This window comes from Larus michahellis, chromosome 9 (genome assembly GCF_964199755.1).
Source record: "Larus michahellis chromosome 9, bLarMic1.1, whole genome shotgun sequence".
Classification (NCBI taxonomy): Eukaryota; Metazoa; Chordata; class Aves; order Charadriiformes; family Laridae; genus Larus; species Larus michahellis.
In genome coordinates this window covers 4,414,997-4,437,285 of record NC_133904.1, presented here as the reverse complement: position 1 = coordinate 4,437,285, position 22,289 = coordinate 4,414,997, and the positions used below count along the sequence as shown (strand labels likewise).

Genomic DNA, 22,289 nt, shown 5'->3' with positions numbered 1-22,289 from the left:
TCTTCGTGGGGTCTGACACATGAAAGTGGCATGAAAGGAGACGAGGTGATGCAAGACACATGAAGGTCAGCTTTGGAGACTCTCTGATTACCTTCTGGGTAGTTACTGCTAAGGGGAGTTTGTGGTCCCTCTCTGCTTACCCTCTTGTTTAAACTCTCCTTTCATAAACACATAATCCTTTTCATCCAAAGTGAAGATGCTTCAGTCCTGCTTGTGCAAGGCAGTTATGCTGTTAGAAAGTCTCTCTCCAGGCAGACCAGCCCATTTCTAAAGAGTGTGAAGAGAAGCCAGAGACATCATAAAAGGACAAAAAAATGCACACAGAAAAGATAACTGGTCTTTGTGCAAAAGTAGTGTTTGAGGAACTCCTGTCTTCCTACTGACCTGCCTCCAAATCAAGATAAACAGAAGCATTCTGAAGTACAAGGTGTATGGAGAAGTATTATCAAGCACATTCAGCACAGGTCCAAGTACTCGCAGAAGAAATGCTGTTCAGGAGCAGTTCCCACAGCCTGCCTGTTTCTGGGTGCACTATATTCATACAGCAGCAGGACAACAAGTGAGGGAAGTAACTTGCCAGCAAGCAGGTTACCAGGGCTTCTTTTCTTACACCGTCAGAAGTGCGAGTGCATTGAACGTGGGTGCATCTGGCATGGTTCTTCTCTGCCTGGAACTCCACGGCATCTTGGTGTTTGTGCTGACACTCTTCTTCAATAAGAAGAAAGCATACCTTTCCTAATGGACCATCTGGTGTTGGGGAAAGCACAAAGGAACTTGAGGTTTTCACTGCACCAACAGAGCGAAGTCCTCCAACAGCAGTACTCTGGGTGACGGCACGGGGTTGACGCCAGAGTATGGTAATCCATATAGAGCTTTTTGGAAAGAAATTTCCTTCCAGAGAAAACAAGGTTCTGCTAGCACGCCAGAAGGGACCAAGAGACAGCTAAGGCTGCTGTGTACACCAGGACTTGCAAGACAGTGAGGTGCAGGAAGGAAGCAGGTGGAGTAGATGGAGGCAGAACTAAACTCCAAGCAGCTGAGGAGAAATTATACTTTCCTTCTGGTATTTTTACGCCAGAGCATCAGAGCCATCTGATTCCACCTGGCTTTAATGATCTTGGCTGAGGTGTCTTGAATAAAAAGACAACTGAGATGACAACAGCTTCAAATCATCTGGTTCCTCGGTTAGGAGATGGGGATTAGGAATAAGAGAAAACCAGCAAACAGCTACATGCAAAATAGGCAAACTACTGGATTTATAGAAGAGATATTGGCACATACCAGGAAAATTTCAAGCCAAACGTATGACAACATTCCTTACACCGCTCCCACCCTTTGCCATATCCCAGCTTAATGTAAAGCCTTTTGGCTTCCAAAGGCTTACAGCTATGTTTTATTGTTTGAACAGGTCAACAATTGCAATCATATGTTGACTCCAGGCAATACACAAACACGATGATGTGTTAATATACAGCAACACTTGGATGGAGTTTCTACAATTTTGCTGCTGTTAACGGTATGATGGCAGCTGGGCTGGTATCTCCTAAGGCTACCTCTGAAAACTAGGAAGCCTATCAATCAGTGCTGTGCCATTACCAAGAAGCCAGCGTGAGATCAGTAAATGAGCTCTATTTTTAGTATAAGTATAAACTCAATTTCTGGAAATCATTTTGAGAGGAGGACTCTCACACTAACCGTACTTAAGGCTGCTTTAGAAAGGTGCTGCTCCCATCTCCAGGAACTGTCCATTTAACAAGAATTGAGCTAGAATGGGATATGGACGACGGCATCTTTGTAAGACAGGGTGGGAGAAGATCCTACAGGCATATCTGCAAAAAACATCTTCACCATGCTGAAGGGGGAATTAAATAGTACAAAGTTTCTGGCTAGTGCCTACAACAAAGACATCCAAAACACTTGGCTCTGAAGTAATTCTGTTTATTTCACACCAGGGAAGTGTGCAGCTAGGTTATGTAGATACCTTTCCAATGGATGGGATAATTTTGCTCCAAAATAAATTTCCACATGCTCAGCAGCCTTCATTGTCAGGTTGCGCCTGCGGAGCAGCTACCATTAAACGTACAGCAAGCTGCCACTTCATCTCAGCTCCAACATACATTGAAAGCAACCCTTTTCAAAAGCACTTGCAAAATGGCCCTCCTCCCACCCTCCTCCCGCAGCCTGCTCCGGCGAACGCAGCGATACCTCAAAGGGAGCCTGGCTCACATTTTCCAGACAGGCATTTTCTACTGTTGTGTCATTGACCACAGACCTTGCAAGGCATTAATCAGGTATTAACATTCCCTGTGCTTTATTTTGCAACCCGACCGGGACAAGACCCATCATTTCTTGATTTGTTAGCACACTGGGAACTCTGAGATGCCAGAATTTTAGTGACAAATGACCTTTTACACCTACCACAGCTATCAAACAGTTGGCCTAGACTTAACCGAATCCCAGTCTCAGTCCAGTATTAGACAGATGCGTAATGTGCTACCTACAGCTTCACTCCTTTCTCTTAATTTTCATACTAGCTATTTTGTCCTTTGCACTTTTTTCAAGTTCAGAAACCTTATTAAAGTTGTTATGGAAAAAATAAATTTATTATTCAACATACTCAATTTTTTCAAAATGGAATGATCCTCTTTTCTTTTTTTTTGGTTTTCATTTACAACCGGTTCCATTCAGTTTGACTGTTTTTATCTTTTCTATTTATAACCAGCACCAAAAAGAAACTTACCATGGATACAGTACATATGCAAATTAGCTAATGGAAAAATATATACATTTCACTCTGTAATGAAAAACTTAAATGATATTATTGCCATGGAGAATATATCCCTGTATTATAATAAAATATCAAGCAATAATCGACTGCTAAGATTCTTTTCCACCAACAAAAAATAGCACCATACATGAGATAGTGAGAATCTACACTCAATAACACAATTGTGCAACTAGAAATGTACAGTACTTGAGTAACAGTACAGAGTATTGTTTACAATATGGAAATACCACCACTGTAATCAAAAGAGCGTCAATCTCTTACGAACAACTAAAAAAAGTATTGTCATAGATACACGGAAACAAACAGCTTTCTTTTCACCAGTATGTAGTAACTGAGGGCAGAGCATAGCTGTAAATTCATAGTAAAGCTCCTATAAAATAAAACAGAAGTGCAGGAGTATTGAACAGAATTAAACTTTTTTATTATTATTATTTCCTGGCTATTATAAAATGGGAAGGTTGTCACCATATGAAGTAAGAGAATGTAATAAAATGGAGCTGTGTTGTGACATCAGTTTTTAATTAACGATGGTTTCTGATTATAAAAAAAAAAGGTTGATACACGCTAATCTGTGGGCTGTGAGAGCAAGTGAGGTGGTTTATTCAGTGCTCAGACATTCAAAAGACTTCCTTGTAAATTAATGTTTCCTTAGGTAGGACCAAGAACTTGAATACAAATGTCCTTTAAGTCCACAACCTAGCATACTGGGACAGGCCACAGGTCTAACTAGCCTAGTATCCTGTTCTGGACCGTGGCCAGTAGTGAATTATTAGTGAAAACCATAAGAATTAAAATCCTTCCTCTCCTGTGCACCTTTCTAGGAGCCCACATTTTGCCTAGAGAGGGTGACAGATCAGCACCAGAAGGAAAAATGACACCTGCTACTCAAAAGCACCTTTGATTTCTATTAATAGTAAATGCACATACTATCCTTCGAAGATAACAGAGAAGCTCGGTGGCAAATCCTTCAACAGCCTAATGTGAGTATTAGTAATGCCAAAAATGATCAGCAAGGGAGTGGCGTTTCATCAGGCCAGGCCACTTCATGGGCAAGCGTTGCCCATCAAAAGAAAAACAGCAAACTCCAAACAAGTGAAGGACGTAAGGGGACCCATCTTAGTCCAACTGCTGTGGGGTGGGGTGGTGGCAGGGAGGCAGCAAGGACAGTCACAGCCCTGCTGTATAGGCAGAGCTGTGCTGCTGCAGGGTATGACAGCAGGCAAGGGGCGAAACTACCACTGTGAATTACCAACATAAATTAGGTCCTCTGGGTTCTGTCCGATCTCCTGGAACTTTCTCATTAGCAGTTCATCTACCTATTAATTTGCCTAACTGAACATCACTGTGGTATTGCCTAAATCTTCCTTGTCACCCCCGCCAGCAACATTTTCCATTGATTACTTGCTAAATAGTTACACAACCTCTGTGTTTGGGCTACAGGGTGGGAATAACAGAAGGAGGTCTGATCCTGACTACGAGATGTCAAAAGAACATCCAGTATAATAAAAAACAAGTTGGAATCATTTCCCTGACAGAGAAAATCATCTGGGGCATTGGAAAGCAGATCTGTTTGAGACAGGCACTTGAGAAAAAATTGTGTGCAAATGTGCCTTTGTGCATACAGGCCAGCAAATGTGTGCACACACGCTCATTTGCACCACTAAGCACAGATGCGAATGTGAAGCCCACAAAGTATTAGCCTGTCGATGAACATTAGCTCCTTGTGCTTGAAAAAAACGTAGCCCTTAATAAAACGCTAATGAGCTATTCCAGTGAGGTCCTGGATATTGAAAGGATTGTAATAAGGAAGAAAAAGTTGCTTTAAAGATATGTTAGGTACTAACATATGTTTAGCCCTCCTTGCATTGAAAAAAAGAGGCAACAGCAACAAAGACAAGTTGAGGACAGGTGTGAGCTGCAACCCAGGCTGGCCCAGGGGCTGGGGGAAGTAGCTGGGCTTAGTTCTGCACCCATCTCCGAAGAATAAAACAGTAACACGCAGTTCTAGAGCGAGTACAAAGCTACAATTCATCCAAACGGCTCTGTTCGTATCATGAAGAGTGGGCTGTAACTTAACCACTGCACAACTGGCCTTGGACCCTGGCAAGGAAAATGATACATGTTGGAGCAAGATATGATAGAGAGACATTCATCTGTAGGACTAACGGAGGGGACAAACTCTGCCCTGGGTAGAGCTCCTGTTTCAAGTCTCACATCTCAGCGAGGAGTTTGGTTTAAAGTGCAGAGACATGGAAGAGGGTATCATGTACACAGCACTTGCTAAGTGCTCTGATAGCACCAACCTGATAGCACCAAACCTGACAGCACCACAAAAGTAAGACAGGAAGCATTAAAACACAGTGAGTAAAATCCTAACCCTTACTGAAGGCAATGGAAGTCTTAGCCTTATGGCTTCAACAAGCTCAAGATTACACTTTGAATGTCTCATATCCCTGACTACTTTTGCCTCAAAAGGCTACATAACCTCAGAAGTATACAAGAGCAAGAGACAGGAAACACCTGTTCTGCTCTCCACTCCATCCTTCACACAAAGGTTGTTCCAAATCCTGTTTCTGTACCGACCCTATCCAGTTTCATGGTCCTCTTAAAATCCACATTCAGTCTCGTTATCTGATTGACTTCTAAAAACTGGAGAGAAATTAGGCCAAGCGATCCCTCAGTAAACTCTTCTGGATGAAATGATTTCTGGCTTCTCACATCTCATGTAAACGGTTCTTGCTTAAAATAACTATCTACCACTGTTAATAAGCTTCCATTTCATTAAGCTTAGAGAAAAATTAAGTTTCATAAAAGAAACTATATTATTCTGGGGAAAAGAGAGAGAGGATTGTTTTTTTAAATCAGAAAGAAGAGCAGGCCCTATTAGTTGCCCTAAAAATATGACTTGGAATGTTGGATATAATTGTACTGAGTTTTCTGCAGGAATTTCAGAGACATCCATTCTCTGCTATCAGTTTTCACAAGCTTTTACAGCAAATCCTCTCTATAAATTAAGCCTTTCATTTATGTGTCACCCCAAGCCCACTCCACAGTGGAATAACTGTTGGGAATTGAAAACATCAGATGAAAGCCAAGATTAAAAGATTAAGTAATGTCTCTACCTTTGCTGAATTATTTTGCCAGAGGCCTTCCTCCATGGAGGTACCCATAACCTTAGTCAATGTAATCACTTTGCAACTCTTGTCCTGTAACGGTAGCAAGCCATCCAGTGGCTGGTGATTTAATATATTAAAGTAAAAAGCATTAATGAAAAATGTAAGGATGTCAAAATACGATAGAATGATTGGCTCCTTGAGATGACTCTTTCTGTTTGTTTTTTTAAGGTGGATGAGTGGATTACTTTGGTATCCAGTCTATAGAATTAGTTTCAAGTCTTATTAGGTATGCTTTGGAATCCACCACATTGTAGCAACTCATGAAGTTCCAGTACTCAGACCTACTAGTCCGTGATTTACATACAAATAGCTGTAATACCCTAAGAAGTAGCACAGGTTCATTAACTCTTCTGCTGCATCTTGTTTGCATAAAAGTCTCTGCAAGTCTGGCAACAGCGCTGATACCACCGCATGTCTTGGCACAGATTCTTCTCCCGGATCACCCTGCAGTACACTGTCCACTGGTCGCCTGTGCACTTGTACGTGAGAGCAGCTTTGGACGAGAAAAGAAAGGAGAAACTAGCAGATTAGCCAGAGAACAGCACTGCAGGTGTGATCAAAATCACTGCATATGAGGGAAGAAAGGGCCAATCTCGCTGTCAGCACTGGAGATCAGATGATGTTCTTCCTATTGAAATACCAGGCTCTTGGAAGTGCTTACTGCAAGGGTGTAGCTGGACACGGCTGGGGAGCGCAAGCCTCCTCATGTTGTACGTATTTTGCCTCAGTGACAAACAGGCCCAGATCTGCAGCACTCCCCACTAACTATGGTTCCAGCCAGGCAGAGTGTTCAGAAAACATGACGTGGCTGAATAAATTACTCATCTTGCAAGAACATCTAAGATAGACCTTATGAATCTGAGATGAGAGACTTCATATAATAGAAGGACACTGAGCCACAACCAAGGCTAGGACTCTAACATTTTAGAGGTCCAAGGTTCCTCATAGGTTGTGAAGTAAGACATGTAGGAGAAGACATGTAGACTTACATGAAGTAAGCATGTCTAGGAAGCGACATGGGTCAGGTGCCTGAGGAACAGAATAAACCCCCTCTGAATTTGTCATCACTGAGGGACACTGGCCACAGATGTAAAAACCCGTTGAGGTGAACTCCACACTTAGATACTTCTGAAACTGTTAACTGGGACGAAGAACATTCTGGAGCGGGGACAAGGCAGCATGGGGTTTGTGGTTTGTAGACTACTGGATTTTTTTTCTGTATAATTTTTTTTGTGAGGTTTCCATTGCAGAAAACAGAAAATTTTGTTTAAAGATAATCCAATGAGAATTTGTTTATAAGGAGGAAGAGCAAAACACTCAAGGATATATCTTTCTGCTAATATCAAATATTACTGTTTCTGGCCCTTGTGATTCCAAGACCAGTTTAGAAACAAAAGCATCCCAAATTACTTGCAGATTACTTTCAGCAGGGACTTGAGCCTCCTCAGTCTTCTAAACACGTGAGCTTTTTATTGCTTTGTCCTAAAATGTGAATTAGGATGGATTTCTTGTCTCATCAGTGTATCAAGGGCTTACTTCTCAAATGAAATGTTTTCCTTCCACTATGCTCTTAGTGCTAAAATATCTGGGAAGTACTCTCATATGTTCTTGAACAAAAGAGGTTAGAAGCTCCCCAGTATGACTGCATTTGCAAGAATAAAGTTTCCCATATTCTTTTAAACATCTGTTAAACTTTTAGGAAACATATTTCAGTTCAGAAGCTTCAGGTCCAGTCCTACTTTTAAGTGTTATTTTAATACTGGACAGTGCTATTAGAAAATGGTTCTCTATTACTTAGCAGCTCTGCCTTTTCATGTGTATGGGAGGCTTCTTAGCCTGGAAGACTGGCTCTGCTGAGAGGGTGAAGGCTGTTCTTTCCAGTAAGCTCTTCGCAGCATTGTTTACAAGCCAGCCCCTTGTACTGAAAGGTAATGGGAGGCACCGATGAGGCTGTGTCAGTGTAGCTGATGGCTTAGTTAGCTTCATCTGACTGGTGATGATGTGTGAAATGTAAAGAAACCAGCTTGGTTCTTGGAGCTGTGGCTGAACACACAGGGCTGAAGTTGGGAAAATATATTTTTATCCCCTTATAAACTAAACAAAAGTGATGTGGAAAATCATGGATTCCCACAATTTTGTATTAACAGAAGCATTCTTAACTAGAGCCATTTCTTAAATACAGTGTTAAGGTGCTTCAGGAAACAGATGGCTTATCACCATACTCTCATCTCAGCCAGGTACACAGGGGATGCAGGGAGGGTGAGGAAAAGGACAGTGATAGAAAATCAAAGGGTTCAGAGAAGGAGGCTGGATGCTCTCTTGCCTCCCTGGGCAAATTAATTCATCAAACCACATTCTCGTGTCAGCAAATGAAAAGGGAGAAGAAAACTAAACAGCAATGCTCTACTTATCACGGTCATGTACTTTTCTTGGGGCACAGATGAATAAATTATCGTACTTTACACTCACCACAGTGAAAGCAGGGGGTGAAGGTGTTTGTGACAGAGAAAGATACGCTTGTCAGCTCCCTCACCTCTCTGATCAATCAATCAATTACCCACCCACCATTTGTGTGCTCCTGTTGGTCTCTCAGGTCTATCCACGGCTGAGCGCTCCAGCTTGGGCAAAGTCTGAGGCAGGGATTGATGGATAAAAGGACTTATCAACACTAGAGTTTTAGTCTAGAGTCTGACAGGGGGCCGGGGGGCTCTCCTAATTTCTGGCCTTGGGCAATCCTCTGAAGTCCCACTTTTATCACACTGGGACCCTGGGCTTTGTCTGCTCCTTCACAGGTGGCATCTTCCCCCCCCACCCCCTTCACTCACCAAGTCTGGGCGACGTAATTGTGTTGACGTTTATCTTCTCATTGCACACCTCTTGGTGGCACTGCCTGTAGGCCGCTGGCTTGGACAGGATGGGGCACTCATTGCCATGGCGCCCGGTGACTTTGTGCATACACTGGACCACGCGGGACTGGAGGCCTTTCCCACAGGTTGAGGAGCACTAGAGGAGAGAAGGCACTGAGACATGGTCCAAGCAGAGTAGCTTCAAAACCACACACACACATACACCTGAAAAATCCCTGCCAGAGCTGAAGTCTGCAGCAGGCTGGCAGCTCGCTGTCGTGCTGAGGACTCAACAACAGGCACATCATGTCAACCAGGGACCATTCATACAGCATTTGTCCATGACGATTTTGCAGCTTCAGGGAGTGCTGTGAGCAGAGGAACTGTCCTGGCACAGGGAAGGAAGCTGTTGTCTTTCTGTCTGGACTTGCTCTGAGTCCATCTCCACTGACTGTCCTTGTGGATATCCGTGAGGTTCAAGCAGGCAGAAATGCAATTCCCTCCACAAAGAGGCAAAGCTGGAAAACGTACACTGCTTCATTATGGATGAGCAGCTTCCACCTCCCTCTCCATGAGGGACCCAGTGGTACTGGTTGCCTTGCTTTAAAAGCTCTCTCCAAGACTTGGATGGTCTAACAAGGCTTCCTCCACAGAGATGACGACCACTGCCAGGCACCAATACAAGATAAAACCAAAGATTACAGCAGAGGCAGGCAGCTTCTACTATATGCCCGGACCTCTAGAGAAGCTCTGTTCCAGTATACGGGAGAACACATCAGGTATTCAAGTATTCACTCTCATCTATCCTTGCTAACTGTCTGGCACTTGTCTGTCCTCCTGGGAGCAATTGCAAATTGTACTCCACGAGTTTTGGCTTCTATTAGTCAGGAGGCCCAGCCTCTTTATATGCTCTCTTTGTTGTCACACAATTGGAGTCCCTACCTCTCCCTCCCTCTTCCTCTGGCCCAGTCACTTGTGATTTACAATGTCCTACTTGCACGCTGTTCAATTTTAATAAAGCAAACACAGTGAGCACAGTGAGGTGCACCAGCTGGAGTTAATAAAAGAACCTTGTATTTAAAATAAAGAAACAATGGGTTGCAGGACTTTGGTACGGTTCCTATTTCTGCTAAAGCCACACACAAGCTGTGTGTGGGGAGAGAAGGAGGTGGAGGAAAACTCAGGAGATATAATTAGGATGATGTCAAAGAGATCATGCTTTCTCTCCTCTGCTGTTCCTGAACAAAGTCAGGGCACTGGAGTTCTCTCCCTGAAAAACACTATCGCCTCAGAGTGGTACTTCTTAAAAACGGCATGCCGAACATGGAAGAGGCTCAAAAGATGTGCACCACTGAGGTTGGGCTGAAGTCCAAGTACGAAGGATGTGTAAGTAGTGTGGATGCTTGTAAGGCTAGGACACAGGGGCAAAAGAACTCATGGATGTACACAGGCCTCCACCTCTCCCAACTATGGGTGAGAGCACAGCAAAGCTGGGGTCATTTTGTTCTGTAAGTATCACAAAAACCCCTGCTGCTTCTCAAAGATCATCTGATGCAAGAAGTATAGCTTGTTCGGGGCTGGAGCACAGGGAGCTTCCTGTGTGAATCCCTGAAAGGCCTGATAAAAAATGGCCTCAGATTAACAGGACCATGTCAAGTAGAGCTGATGGAGTCCTGCTTCGGACAACCCAGTGCAGAAATACATTTGTACAATGTGAACTCTTTATTTCTGGGTAGCAGGAGTTGTAGGATCAGTGAAGCCTGTTGTCAAATAGAATGATGACTCTATCTAATTTTATTCTTTAGTCACTCACATTAATGACTGTTTATTAAACAGATTTCTCGTATTTGCAGTACTCATCAAATTTGTATTTGCTTTTCTCTTCATTTTCCCCACCAGCTCTGTATTCCTATTCTTTCTCCCAGTGCCTTTCTCTAGGACTGAGCTTCTCCATTCAGAACAATCTCTGGCTCATATTCTTTCTGGACTTTGCCACTAAGGCATCCTGGTGAGCAGTTTACCTCTGTGTTTCCAGCTACGCAGCCCCCTCCAGGACCCAATTATTGTATTCTGAAGGTAGCAGTCATGCGATATTAAAATTGTACATGCATTTTGTAACTGCTTATTTTAAATTAAATACTTTTTTGTTTGTTTGTTTGTTCCTTTACATCCTTCTTAGTTCAATTTAGGGTCAACACACTAGTTTACGACAGATTTTCTGCACTTAGATTTTCAGGTGTTGACTTTACCTCAAAATTTGGTCACTGTCTATTAATACCTCAACAATGGTTATGGTATTTAGGACTATGCTGAATGAGCCCTTCCCTTATATACCCTACAGTGAGCTATTACAAAAAGCAATCGTCACAGTCCCTTATTTAAAACCCCTCCATAACTTCAGCTTCTGCAGTGAGATGTAGGCATTTTGTTAGTCTTGGGTGTCCCTCTGCTCTTCCCAGCACAGTGTGCCCTCAGTGACTTCTACCAGTCTGGAAGCCAGTCAGGCATGGCCATTACATTTGGATTTAAAGTTAACAATTTTTATCCTGATAAATGCAACTATTAGGCCCTTCCGCTTCACTAGTCATATGCAACCTCTAATCCTCAGGATTTCAACGGCACTTTCAGTCTTTGGAGTGCTTTACTAATCTTAATCCTCACAAAACTCTTTGCAAGGGGACTGAATTGTACATCCATTTTACAATCAGAATAGCTCTTATCACCTAGGCATAAAATAACCCATTCAGGCCATGGGGTTCCTTCACGTGATTGTAAAATAGTGAGTCTGAAACCTTTGCGTCTGGCTTTGAGGCACTCCCCGTGCTTATGAATGCTCTTAAGAGAGAGGAAAAAATAAAAAAAAAAAAAGAAGGAAAGAACGAAAAGAGCATTTTTCTCATAAGGTGAATAAGGTTTTCAGATACCAATGTACAGACACTCACCTACCTTTGTCTGTGTTCCTGTCTCTGCATTTGTTAACCAGCAAGGAGGGCAAGCAATGAAACTTTTTCCACAGACACTGCCAATTCCAATCCTTAGACAAATAACAGCAGAGTTTTTGCCCGAAGCAGTTTTATTCCTTCTCCTGGGAGACTGGGATCATCACCTATGCTATGCAATTAGTTTTTCACAGCCAGGAAGACAGATTTTAACATCTTTCTTGAACTCTTTTGGGCTTGGCAGCTAAAGGAAGGTTGGACATCTGGCTTATTTTAAGACGAAATTTTCAACTCTGTACTTGGATAGCCTCTTTCCTAGGAATTTCAATAGGAAATAGGAATAGATACAAAATACATACAAAGGGGGAATTGTTACTCATGCTGCACTATGAAGAGAGGACATCATTAAAAGAGGCATAAAAATCAAACTCCAACTGAACAGCAAATTCCCCTAAATACCTTCCCTCCTACTCTGGACAGCTAAATGCATTGCTATGGTCTCTCTGTTCCCAAATATTTATGGAGCAAGTAAGCATACCCACGGAACAATTTTCAGGTCTAGATTCACCCTGTGCCCTCTGATACAGGACCCTCAGACTTGGACCCAGGCTATGAGCAGTTTCAGTAAGGAAAGGTGCTGTGCCCTTCTTGCAACCAGAGGAACTTCCAGGCAGCCAACAGCTGCCAGAGAGAACGTATCGCTTGTGGCAGAGTGCGGCCGGGGCCGCGGGGGCAAAAGTACTGTCATAGCCCAGCACCTGATCCAGCTTCTGTATAACTGGTACAGTCCCACTGTACAGAACACGGGGAGGCTCCAGTGCTGCATGGTGAAACCGCGATGATTGTATTTAAAATGCCGTTGAGGGACAATGGACTTTTTGGCAAATATTCAATTGTTGCACTGTTATTAACAAAAACACTCTGAAAAGTATTGATGTAACTCTCAAGATATGCTCATGTTTTGATGCCATGAGGGGGTAAAGTGATCTGTGAACGTGGAGGACCGGTTTTGGAACCTAGTTTGGAGCTGTGTGGATCTCTGCCTGCCACCTGAGCTGCTCTGCAAGTACTGAGAGAAAACCCACAAGCAACTTGCCTACTCCGGGAAGCTGGGGACTCGGACAAGAGGTTGAATAGAGATGCCAGTGTCAAACAAAGAAGTGGTTTTTTCCTTCCATCCGGCATATCAGAAAAATGCATATGCAAAATTTAACCATAATGCACTAAACTGACAATATAGCCATTGTAAATTGGAAATCCACCCACACACAAAGATCAAAGGATTGTTCAGCACTGTAAAAAAGAGGGGGTTAATGAACAGTTACAAAAAGCCAACCTAATGAGAGCCTTTGTAACTCCCAGTTCAAACACTGCTTGAGAAGGCAAAACGAAGACAAAAATGCCTCCATTCACATTCTTTGGCAGTAGCATGCAAGCCGGTGGGGATATCCAGAAGGAAATAAACTCACAAATTGTCAAGGCAGCAGCTGCATTCATCAGCTTAAAGAAGATTTACTTACTGAAAAACTCCAACCTTAAGACCAAGCTATGATTTTTCAACTGGAATGCTATTTCCACCTTAGGATACTGATATGAAAGCTTGAAATCCACCAAAGGCGCTGACAGATGTCTAATTGCTTTGAAAGCAAATGCCTCAGGAGAATATTAGGTATTAAAATAGAATGAATTTACAGTAAGTGCTGAGATCTGTCAGGGTCTTCATCAACTCCTGATCCCCAAAAGATAGCCAGAGAAAGAGAGGAATAAGAACGAATGAAGCCAGGGCAGGGCTGCCGCTGGGCAGCAGGAGGAGCACGTACGAGAGCCAGTCCAAAGAATCCCTGTGTTGAGGCTTAATGGGGACAGCAAAAGGTACAGATTTACCACTGCAGAGGACAGGCTGTGATCTGTTCAGGACTGAATGGGGTAATGAAGCATTGCTTATGCTTTAGCTGAGGGCTGCTGGCTAGGCAGGGATGCATTTAGACCACGTCACCTTTAAAAATGTCACTTTTCTGACCTCTAAGAGATAGATGTTAGTCTTTGTTGTAAGAGACTTGCTTTTCCCAGCAGAAGGTCATAGCATCCCTTCAGCCGATCCTAAACATACTCCAATATTTAGATATTGGAGGGAGGGAGATATAGTTCAAGATGACTGTCATAACTAAGCTGAAGGCAAGATGCTTTTTTCTTGATTCATCAGTCTGCAGTCATCTGATGTTTAAAGATACTGGTTTGTCCCCAGTTTGCCGAAAGCTGCTGAAGCCAAGGATAACACGATGGCTAAAGCTCCAATATTCAGAGTCATGCTTTACTGACTTCAGAGTTCAAGTATTTCAAGGCATTAAGGATAGGGTAGAGTGTTTTTCACCCCAGGGGTCTTATTTCTTGCCTCTATGAAAGTCCGAAAGAAAGCAAGATAAGTTCCTATTAATAACATTCTAACATGGCATCTGAGATGAATGACAAATGTCCTGTAATTGCTCCGTTTCTGAGACCTTAATAGCATGCATGTGTGTGCTCTGAAAGTCAGTGCTCCGTACACCTTAACATCAGGCTTTTTATGAGTATCACTAATTTAAACTCTATAGTTCTAGCTGAAAAGCTGCATGCAACTTGCTTTCATAAACACCAGCTCAATTTTCACCATGGCATCATGCTAAAGAAAGAAATTCCTGTCTTTTCTCTGATAAGATCTAATTAGCCCAAAGCAAACTGTAGGCTGTTTTTCAAGCTTCCTTGTTCTTTTCTTTTCTTTGGTTTTTTTTTTTTTTTCTCCTTTTTGAACCCCAGATCTGTAAAGAGAACATATCTGGTCTTGCTTACAACAATCTTTCATTTGGAAACTTTTGTGAAATGACTGATTTGTTTAATTTGGCCAAGAAAAAATGCATACCCTTCTGACTCAGTATGGGAAGAAACAATAAATTATAGCAGAAAATGCTCATGGCTGATGTGACAGTATCTTAGAAGGAAAAGAGAAAAGCAATCCTTGCAAACTGCCTACAGCTGTGCTTTCAAACACATGACCCTAAGGAACAAGACCTGACCAGTACATCCAGCACGTCTCACTGAATAATTAAGCTTGACTTTGCTATTCTGAAAAGTTCCATTGTGTACAGAGAGTTCAGAGATTAAGAGCTGAATACGTGAATATTCTGGGGAGTGACAGTGCCCCTAAGTACTTGTGCAATGCAGCCCAGGTGGATGCTAATGAGGAAATGTCATCCGATTCATTATACCAATCAGGCAGAATTTGCTTCTCACAAACGTTCAAACTGGATTTCAAGACCAGGATCAAGCAGCAATGTGAAATGGTACGGGATTGCCTATAGGGTACGATATTCTAGCATGCCACCTACAGCACCTGTGCCATGTTTTGATCTGTGGCAGGTGCAAAGTGGAAATATTCCACAGTTTATTCCACCCAAAAAACTGCAAGGAAATGATACTGACTCCTGTTGCAGATGTTAGCCTGAAAGAATATCTTGGGAACTGAAGCTCCACTGAACACATATTTTAGTTATTCATCAGTTAACGATCAGTGCTATCAAAATGCAACTTATTAAAAAGAGTAATTAAACTAAGGACTCCATTAGGATTACTGAACTTCAGCAAGAGGCTGCTCATCTCCATTATCTCAGTCCCGCCTGAGCATTCTCTAGACAGGGAGCTGCTCAGCTTTGAAATATATGATGCTGAACTAACGCTGCATTTCATCTCTTTGCACAGTCAAACAAGGGATCAATCACCAGCGGGCTGATACTAATTGCTCTTCAAAGATGAGCTGAAAAATTGTCACCTTAACGCCTTAGCAGTCATTATAAATCTCAAAAGGCTATTGGGAAGACTGCTAGTGATACATACTGCGTGTCGTAAGGATTAAAAAGTGGCAAAAACCTCTTCAGGTGAGTAGTACAAACTTTAAATGGTGAATTAGCTACTGTTAATATTTTTAAAAACAGGATCCTAGACACTGTAACATCTCAGAGTAACTCAGAGAAAATGAATGCCAATATTTGAACAGGCTTGTCTTTCATGCTTTCTTCTTTTTCACATTAAAAAAAAGAGTAAAATGGTCACGATGGAATTCCATTTCCAATCCACTGATCTTGGTGGGAGGCTTTAATTCTCCAACAAAAAAAAATGCACTTAATGAACTAGGCTTTTAAATATAAAATATCAAAAAGGAAAAGTTATTCTTCCAATTAATAGGATCACTGGAGTCTGTATTGGAACATGAGACAATAACACTGTGACAGAACGTGCTCCACTTCAAACAAAACACTGACGAATATGGTCTTTTTGCAGCACATTCTCCTTTACTAAGGAACCATCAAAATAACTTGTACTATGGAAGTTCCCAGAAACTCCAGCAGAGATGAGCTGTGCGAATTGTTGTGCAAACAAGGAGCAGTCACTGCCTCAAAGGCATGAGCAGGACCTGGTTTCTGTAGCTCACAGTCCCCAGGGGAATGACACGGCCAGCCACCATTGTAGTCAGCATCTCTTCGCTTTCCATGCCTAGGTTTCCAACTACGGCTGCATCGACTGGGGCTGGCAGTTAGCGCAAGTCTGGGTAGAGGCTCAACCTTGTTTTAGTGCCATTACGCAATATTTACACCTCTGACCATAGCTAAAGACATTTCACAGATGCGGGGAGAGAGAATCAAAGAGCAAAAGGGATGGGATTCGTCTTACTGAACTAGCTCTGTTTAGGTTCTCTTTGCAGTCAGCAGAGAGAGATCACCGCTTCAAAGGGCAATTCAGCCTTTACTAAGGAAAGGTGATATAAAACTACTACCTGGAGCTGCCTGTGTTACAATGACTGACAATGGAGCCTAACAACTACCCCAAACAAGGCACCTACCTGTCCGATGGCGAGGACTCAGTGATGTGAATTCAATTAAGTGATGGACCCATGACCGTACAGAAGCCCGTAGTTAGTACGAGCTGAACTCACATAAGTTTTCCTTTCTTTCCTAAAGTGCATATTTCCAGTGGAGGTACGAAAACGATATTTCTAAGTTTGTCCACAACAGAGCAATCAGTTCTACTTGGCGGTGGCAAGACCATTCATGACAGCCCAGGGAGCTCTTTGATTGTAACTCCTGAAGGATGTATTACTCTGGGAGATTTTCTTTCTTAAAGCTGTAATTACCTTAAAGACATGGAAATTCCATGAGAAAACCCATGCAGTTCTCAGATGAGGAAATGGTTAGCATTTCAGTTAATTAAGGGACCACATTCCTAGAAAATTCCAAGGTAAAAGTTGTTCTTAAAGCATACGTATTAAGAGTAAAGGATTATCTAAAAGTGATGCCCGGAGTACAACAAACATTCCTAGAAGCCTCCAACCTCTTTTCGACATGCCACTTCATCAGCAGGCAGAAGACGGGCCTTGAGCTGGGCTTTTCGCAGCCCAAGGTGACAGATTTGGCTGCAAGAACATGGAGATGTCTCCCCTCCTGTTTCCCCCTTCTGAGGCTTTTACTTCAAAGATCTAAGTCTTTTTTCTCAGAACCCTTGTTCTGGATTCAGGATGGTTCATTTCTCTTCCACTTCAGTTTGTGGAATACAATCATAAAGGGAACAGAGAATACTCCAGCATGCCTTGCGCTGACAGTGAAGATGACAAAAAAATAACCAATAGCCTTGGAGCTCTGTCGTGTAAACTGCAAGCCATGTGCCAGAATCTTCATTTTATGCTGAAATCCTTAACTCGCTGAAGTCATTGGGAGCTGGCCATTGACTTTGGTGGGTCAGTGATTTGTCCCACAGTATTACGAACAAAATTGATTTCACTGCAGCAGAAGAGAGGGGTGGTTTCTGCTTTGTAAAACAAACACTAGCTTTTTCTCACAGAGATATCTATTTTCTTCCATGCATTTCCTCACCTTCCTAAACTAAAGGCGATGGTTTTAGCTCATCATAACTCAAGAGGGTACCATTCTACTTCAGAAACGCAGGGCTATGACTTTTCATCTTCCTTTCTAAAGGGCTGCATGAAATTTTTACTAGGATACTGGCAACAACTTTGCCAAACTGAGGAGCGTCCTCGGCTGATATATCCAACCAATTTTGGGCCATTTATTCTCATCCTCTGTAGCCAAGGGTATTGTGAGATTAGCTGGTGGCAAGAAAGGCTGTTGTTGGCACATCAGCGATCATGCACCAGAGGAACAAACCATGGGGAACCACAATAAGCAGTACAACTCAGAGCATCTATAGGGGCAGTAGTTAATTTTAGGACACTGATGCTCTGGCTCCTGGTCGTGCCAAGGACCAGAGAAGCAGAGGGTTTGAATACTAAAGCTTGTTGGGTCCTCTCCCGTCACATCCAGCTCTGTCACCTTCTGGAGAACAACTGACTCGCATCAATGAGGCCTGTAGACAACCTTCCAACATTAGTTTCTAGCTGTGGTGCTGAATGCTCACGAGCAGCCATCAATCCTGAAGTTGTTTGCTGAGCCAAAGTGAGTAAGCGGCAGAAAAGGGTCTGTCAGCTGTGATGTGTGACTGCAGTTTTAAGCGACCATCCCTCCTGCGGAGTTTTCTCTCAATTCATCAAGAAAAGTTATTTTCTCCAAGGTAGAAGAAGATGAACTTAGTTATGACCTTTATGAAGAATTAACAAGTTGTCCATATTTTATCATAAACAGATGGCGGGTCAAGCCATGAATTTGTAATGAATGTTAGAACAAAGAAGAGTTTGCTTCTATATTTATAACAGCTCTGAACATACCTCTCAAACCACAGCTGTCCTTGATTTACTCTTCTTATCATGTAATGTGAATTAATCATTAAAAGTGAGGCGTATAGAGGATTTTGTTGATGTTCCCAAACATTTGGAACTCGGAAAACACGCCTTCCTGGCACTGGAAGATTATAGAGTATTTTTTGAAAAAAAACAAAAACAAAACCCAACCACCCAAACCCAAAAAACAACCCCAACAATCTACTGTAATCCTGCCAAAACAATTAATTTGCAATTACAAAATCCTTGTTACCACCCATTGTGATGAATGACTGCTGATCGTCAGTATGAAACACCTCAATGTCTGGCACAAACCCAGTATTTTTCTTGTAGGAAATTAGATTTTTTTCCTCCCTATTGTTAATATTCTCCTGGGATGAGAACCCATAGCCAGCATTTCATAGGCTGAGCAAAAGACTGCAAAAAAATTGGCAACTATTGATGTCCAGGGAGGGCAGGTGGCTATAGGTAATTTTTCAGATGTGCTTTATCACTGCTGACAGTATTTGGCAACAAGAATATCGTTTAACATCACACTTTGCCAAGCTGATCCTTACTGGTACTTTCCAGTTTCTGGAGTGTACAATCTTTCTGGATCCAGTGAAAGTTGTGCCAGGCGGTTATACAAGATGCAAAGTGATAGAAAAAGATTTCTCCTCTACTTTCTCTCCTAGTTGAAGCCCAGCTTGACATGTCACGTATTTCTGTTTTCACCTGAGAACATGAATCTGGGATGGTCCCTACACAAGACCCAAAGATCTTGCGCAGTCCGGCAGGTCAGATTCTTTTCTGCATGGCATTGGCATAAGCCTGCATTAACTTAAGTGGCTGAATTAATCTGGATTTACACTAATGTAAGGGAGACCGATATCCGACCCGCTGTGCTGAGTGAGATCCTTGGCTTGTGGCCAACGGGCTGTAGGGAAGAATGAAAGACAGTTACCCTGGCTTTACGCTGGGTTATCTGAAATTAATATAGGCCTTAGTATTTACAGAGCATCTACTGTAACTGCAAAGAAAAAATATGGCAAAGCCAATATATCACAAGGCTTCTATGTATCTTTTCTTCTTCTAAAAATCTTTTCATTGGGCTATGTAATATAAGAGGTTAATGAGCTAAATTGTTGCCTGAGGGATAGAAGTTGCATGTTTAACTTCTGCCCACAAAGCTGAAATACACCCTTGTGAAAATCAGCACTAACGAGCTAATGTGTCTTGCTTGTAATTGTACCTTCCTTGATATAATACCAGTTAAAAGGAGAATAGTCAAAAAAATGAAACTGGGATCCCTGAACTGTGCTATTGGCTTGAAATACAGTACTTCAGTCACAGGACAGAAATAGAGTATGTCAAGGCATATAAAATAGTGAAAAAATTAAGTAAAACTGGAAATGAAGAAAGATCCGTAAAAATGTTGTGGAGAATTGCTCCTGCCATATAATCTTGCCTCTTCAGTTACACCCTAGATGAGTCCAACAGCCAACTGGAGAAAAGGAACTCAAACAATAGGGCCTTGGCCTGTACACTTGCACCTGAGTGCTTTCCCTGCTGCACTGTTACTAGAGCAGAAGGGGAGAGAGCTGAGGACATGGGGGGAACCTTGGGGAGCGAAAAAGGAGTCCCTGCTGCTGTTCACCTTCAAGCACATCTGATCTCTGTCACCACCATAGCTAGCCAATATATCAAGCCCGCATCTCGCTGCAGCAGGCCCGCAGTGCACCCCCCCATCACTTGGGACACATGCTTTGAACTGTGTGAGTCAGGGCAGACTTCAAGGGAAAGCTGGAGGAAAGCTGGAGTCCCGCAGCCGACCCCTTCGAGTGCAGCCTAGAGCAGGCGAGGGGTACAGACTCAGGCTGCGTGTCCTGCTAACCCTCCGGGAGAGCCACACACATAAAGCCACATTCTGTTCCCTAGCTGCCTGCATTCTTCACAGGAATGTAATCCTTGACATAAAGTTTGTCAGCAAAATACAATTCATCACGAAAGAATGAACTACTGTCTTGCTAAAGCATCGAGAGGCGTATTTTCAACAGTCTAGGAGTCTGAGGCAAGGTCGCTCAGTTTCTGTTGGGAAACTGAGTGACCCAAGTTTGTTCTTTTGACTAGCACAACTACAACAAAAATGTAAAAATGTTTCCAGTGCTAGAACGTTTAACAGCTCAGATTTCAGACAAGGAGGAACTATTTCAAAGTACAAAGAGTGTATGAGATGTTTGTTTCTTTAACTGAATGCAAACTGGATGTGGAATTTCCTTGTGGAAGAAATGACTGAATGGGAGATGGCTTGGATTCCCATTTGTATATTGCATCAGATATAAAAAAGGATGATATAATGAATTGCAATTCTGAAGAATCCAGGCAACAATAAAATACGATTTCAGGTTAACACACCTTCAGTGGCTCTCTTGCTGTGCAATCTGTCTTTCTATGAGGTTTGAAGACTCTCGGGCCAGGAACAGCTTAGTTATGTATCTCATAATACCAGTGCTGCATTTGTGTTAAATGCTAAAAATAATAATTACATCCCTTTAAGACAAGAGGTTTAAAAGAGAAGTTGCAGTAGTGCCAAGAAGTTCCAAGTGCAATAGCAGTAGTAATGGAGGTTGCTGGTTACTAGTTACTAGTAACAGAACAATACTCCGTCTTTAGAATTACAGTACAAAGTCTGTTAATCTCAAGCACTGGATTAACAAAGGTAACTTCAAAGACATTTAAAATAACCTTACAGACCTGGCCCTATGTGTTTGCAAAGTGAACTACACATAACAGTTCCTCATGCAACACTTGAACTATGCTGCAAATGCATTGGGAACACACAAATATCACGGCCAAGACTGTTGGCTGCATCTGCTCAGTTAGCTCCAAATGCTTTCCCCAGCTATAACATGCAGTAAGGAGCATCTGCAACTAAACCTGTCAGAAAATGGAACAAAATCCCTCTTCTTCAGAGCGTGGACAGGCAATGACTGCAGAGCCGTTACTAAGGCCAGCGAATGAGGTTTTGGATGGTAGGTGCAGGTTAAAGCTCAGCACGGCCATGTCTCCAGCGCTCACCTCTTCTACACAGAAGTGGATCCAGGGTCTGAGAACATAAAACCACAACGTGCCTGGCATAGATATGGAGCTTTTACTGCTGCCCACTCTTGCACCTTCTGAATGCAACAGGATCCAAGATCTTATCTAGGGTAACCATGTCCATTGCTGTCGGATGCAAGGTGAGTTACTTGTATAGGTCTGGGAGCTCTTTAGGGATGTGACCTGTCTTCTCATGCACGGAGTCCATGTATTCTATAAATACTACTGCTAAGAATATAAACATAAGTCTGCCATTACCACCCAAACAGCCTGTTCTATTTACAATCTGTATCTGGACTTGACTTTTTAAATGAGGTTTTTTCTCTGTCGTAGCTGACTTCCTGGTATCTTCAAATGATCTTGGTTTGGGAAATTAAGGATTGCAGGTCAAGTCACCACGCAAGCTGTTTGCACGTAAAGCATCACAGCCCCTTATTTTAATCTGTGATAATTACTACTGTTGGTTAAGTCTCGCTTCCCTGATGATTCTTAACAATAAGTAACAAATGTACAATGCATTAATTGCAAAAAGTTGTTGCTTGTTCTGAGATCAATTTGTATTAATGAAAAGGTTTCCACCTTAGTCAGCATAAAGCACTCTCACAGGGATTTTACAGCACCGGCACCAAATGTTTTATAATGGAATTTTACCCTGGAAGTTAGAATTTTGAAGAGTTCACTATAACCTAACTGCTGCAGACTTTG

General features: G+C 42.4%; 1 protein-coding gene across 2 annotated transcripts in view; it reads right to left on the bottom strand.

Annotated features, from left to right (window-relative positions):
- Positions 1-5,991: 5,991 nt before the first annotated feature.
- The window catches only part of ADAMTS17 (ADAM metallopeptidase with thrombospondin type 1 motif 17), a 187,474-nt gene continuing 171,176 nt past the window's right edge, over positions 5,992-22,289 (bottom strand). For both annotated transcript variants that reach the window (XM_074601294.1, XM_074601293.1), the window contains 2 exons: positions 8,790-8,967; positions 5,992-6,457 (listed from right to left, as the gene is read on the bottom strand). In XM_074601294.1, coding sequence (XP_074457395.1) covers positions 6,306-6,457; positions 8,790-8,967 — 330 coding nt within the window. In that variant the 3' untranslated portion in view covers positions 5,992-6,305. The remainder of the gene's footprint in view (positions 6,458-8,789; positions 8,968-22,289) is intronic.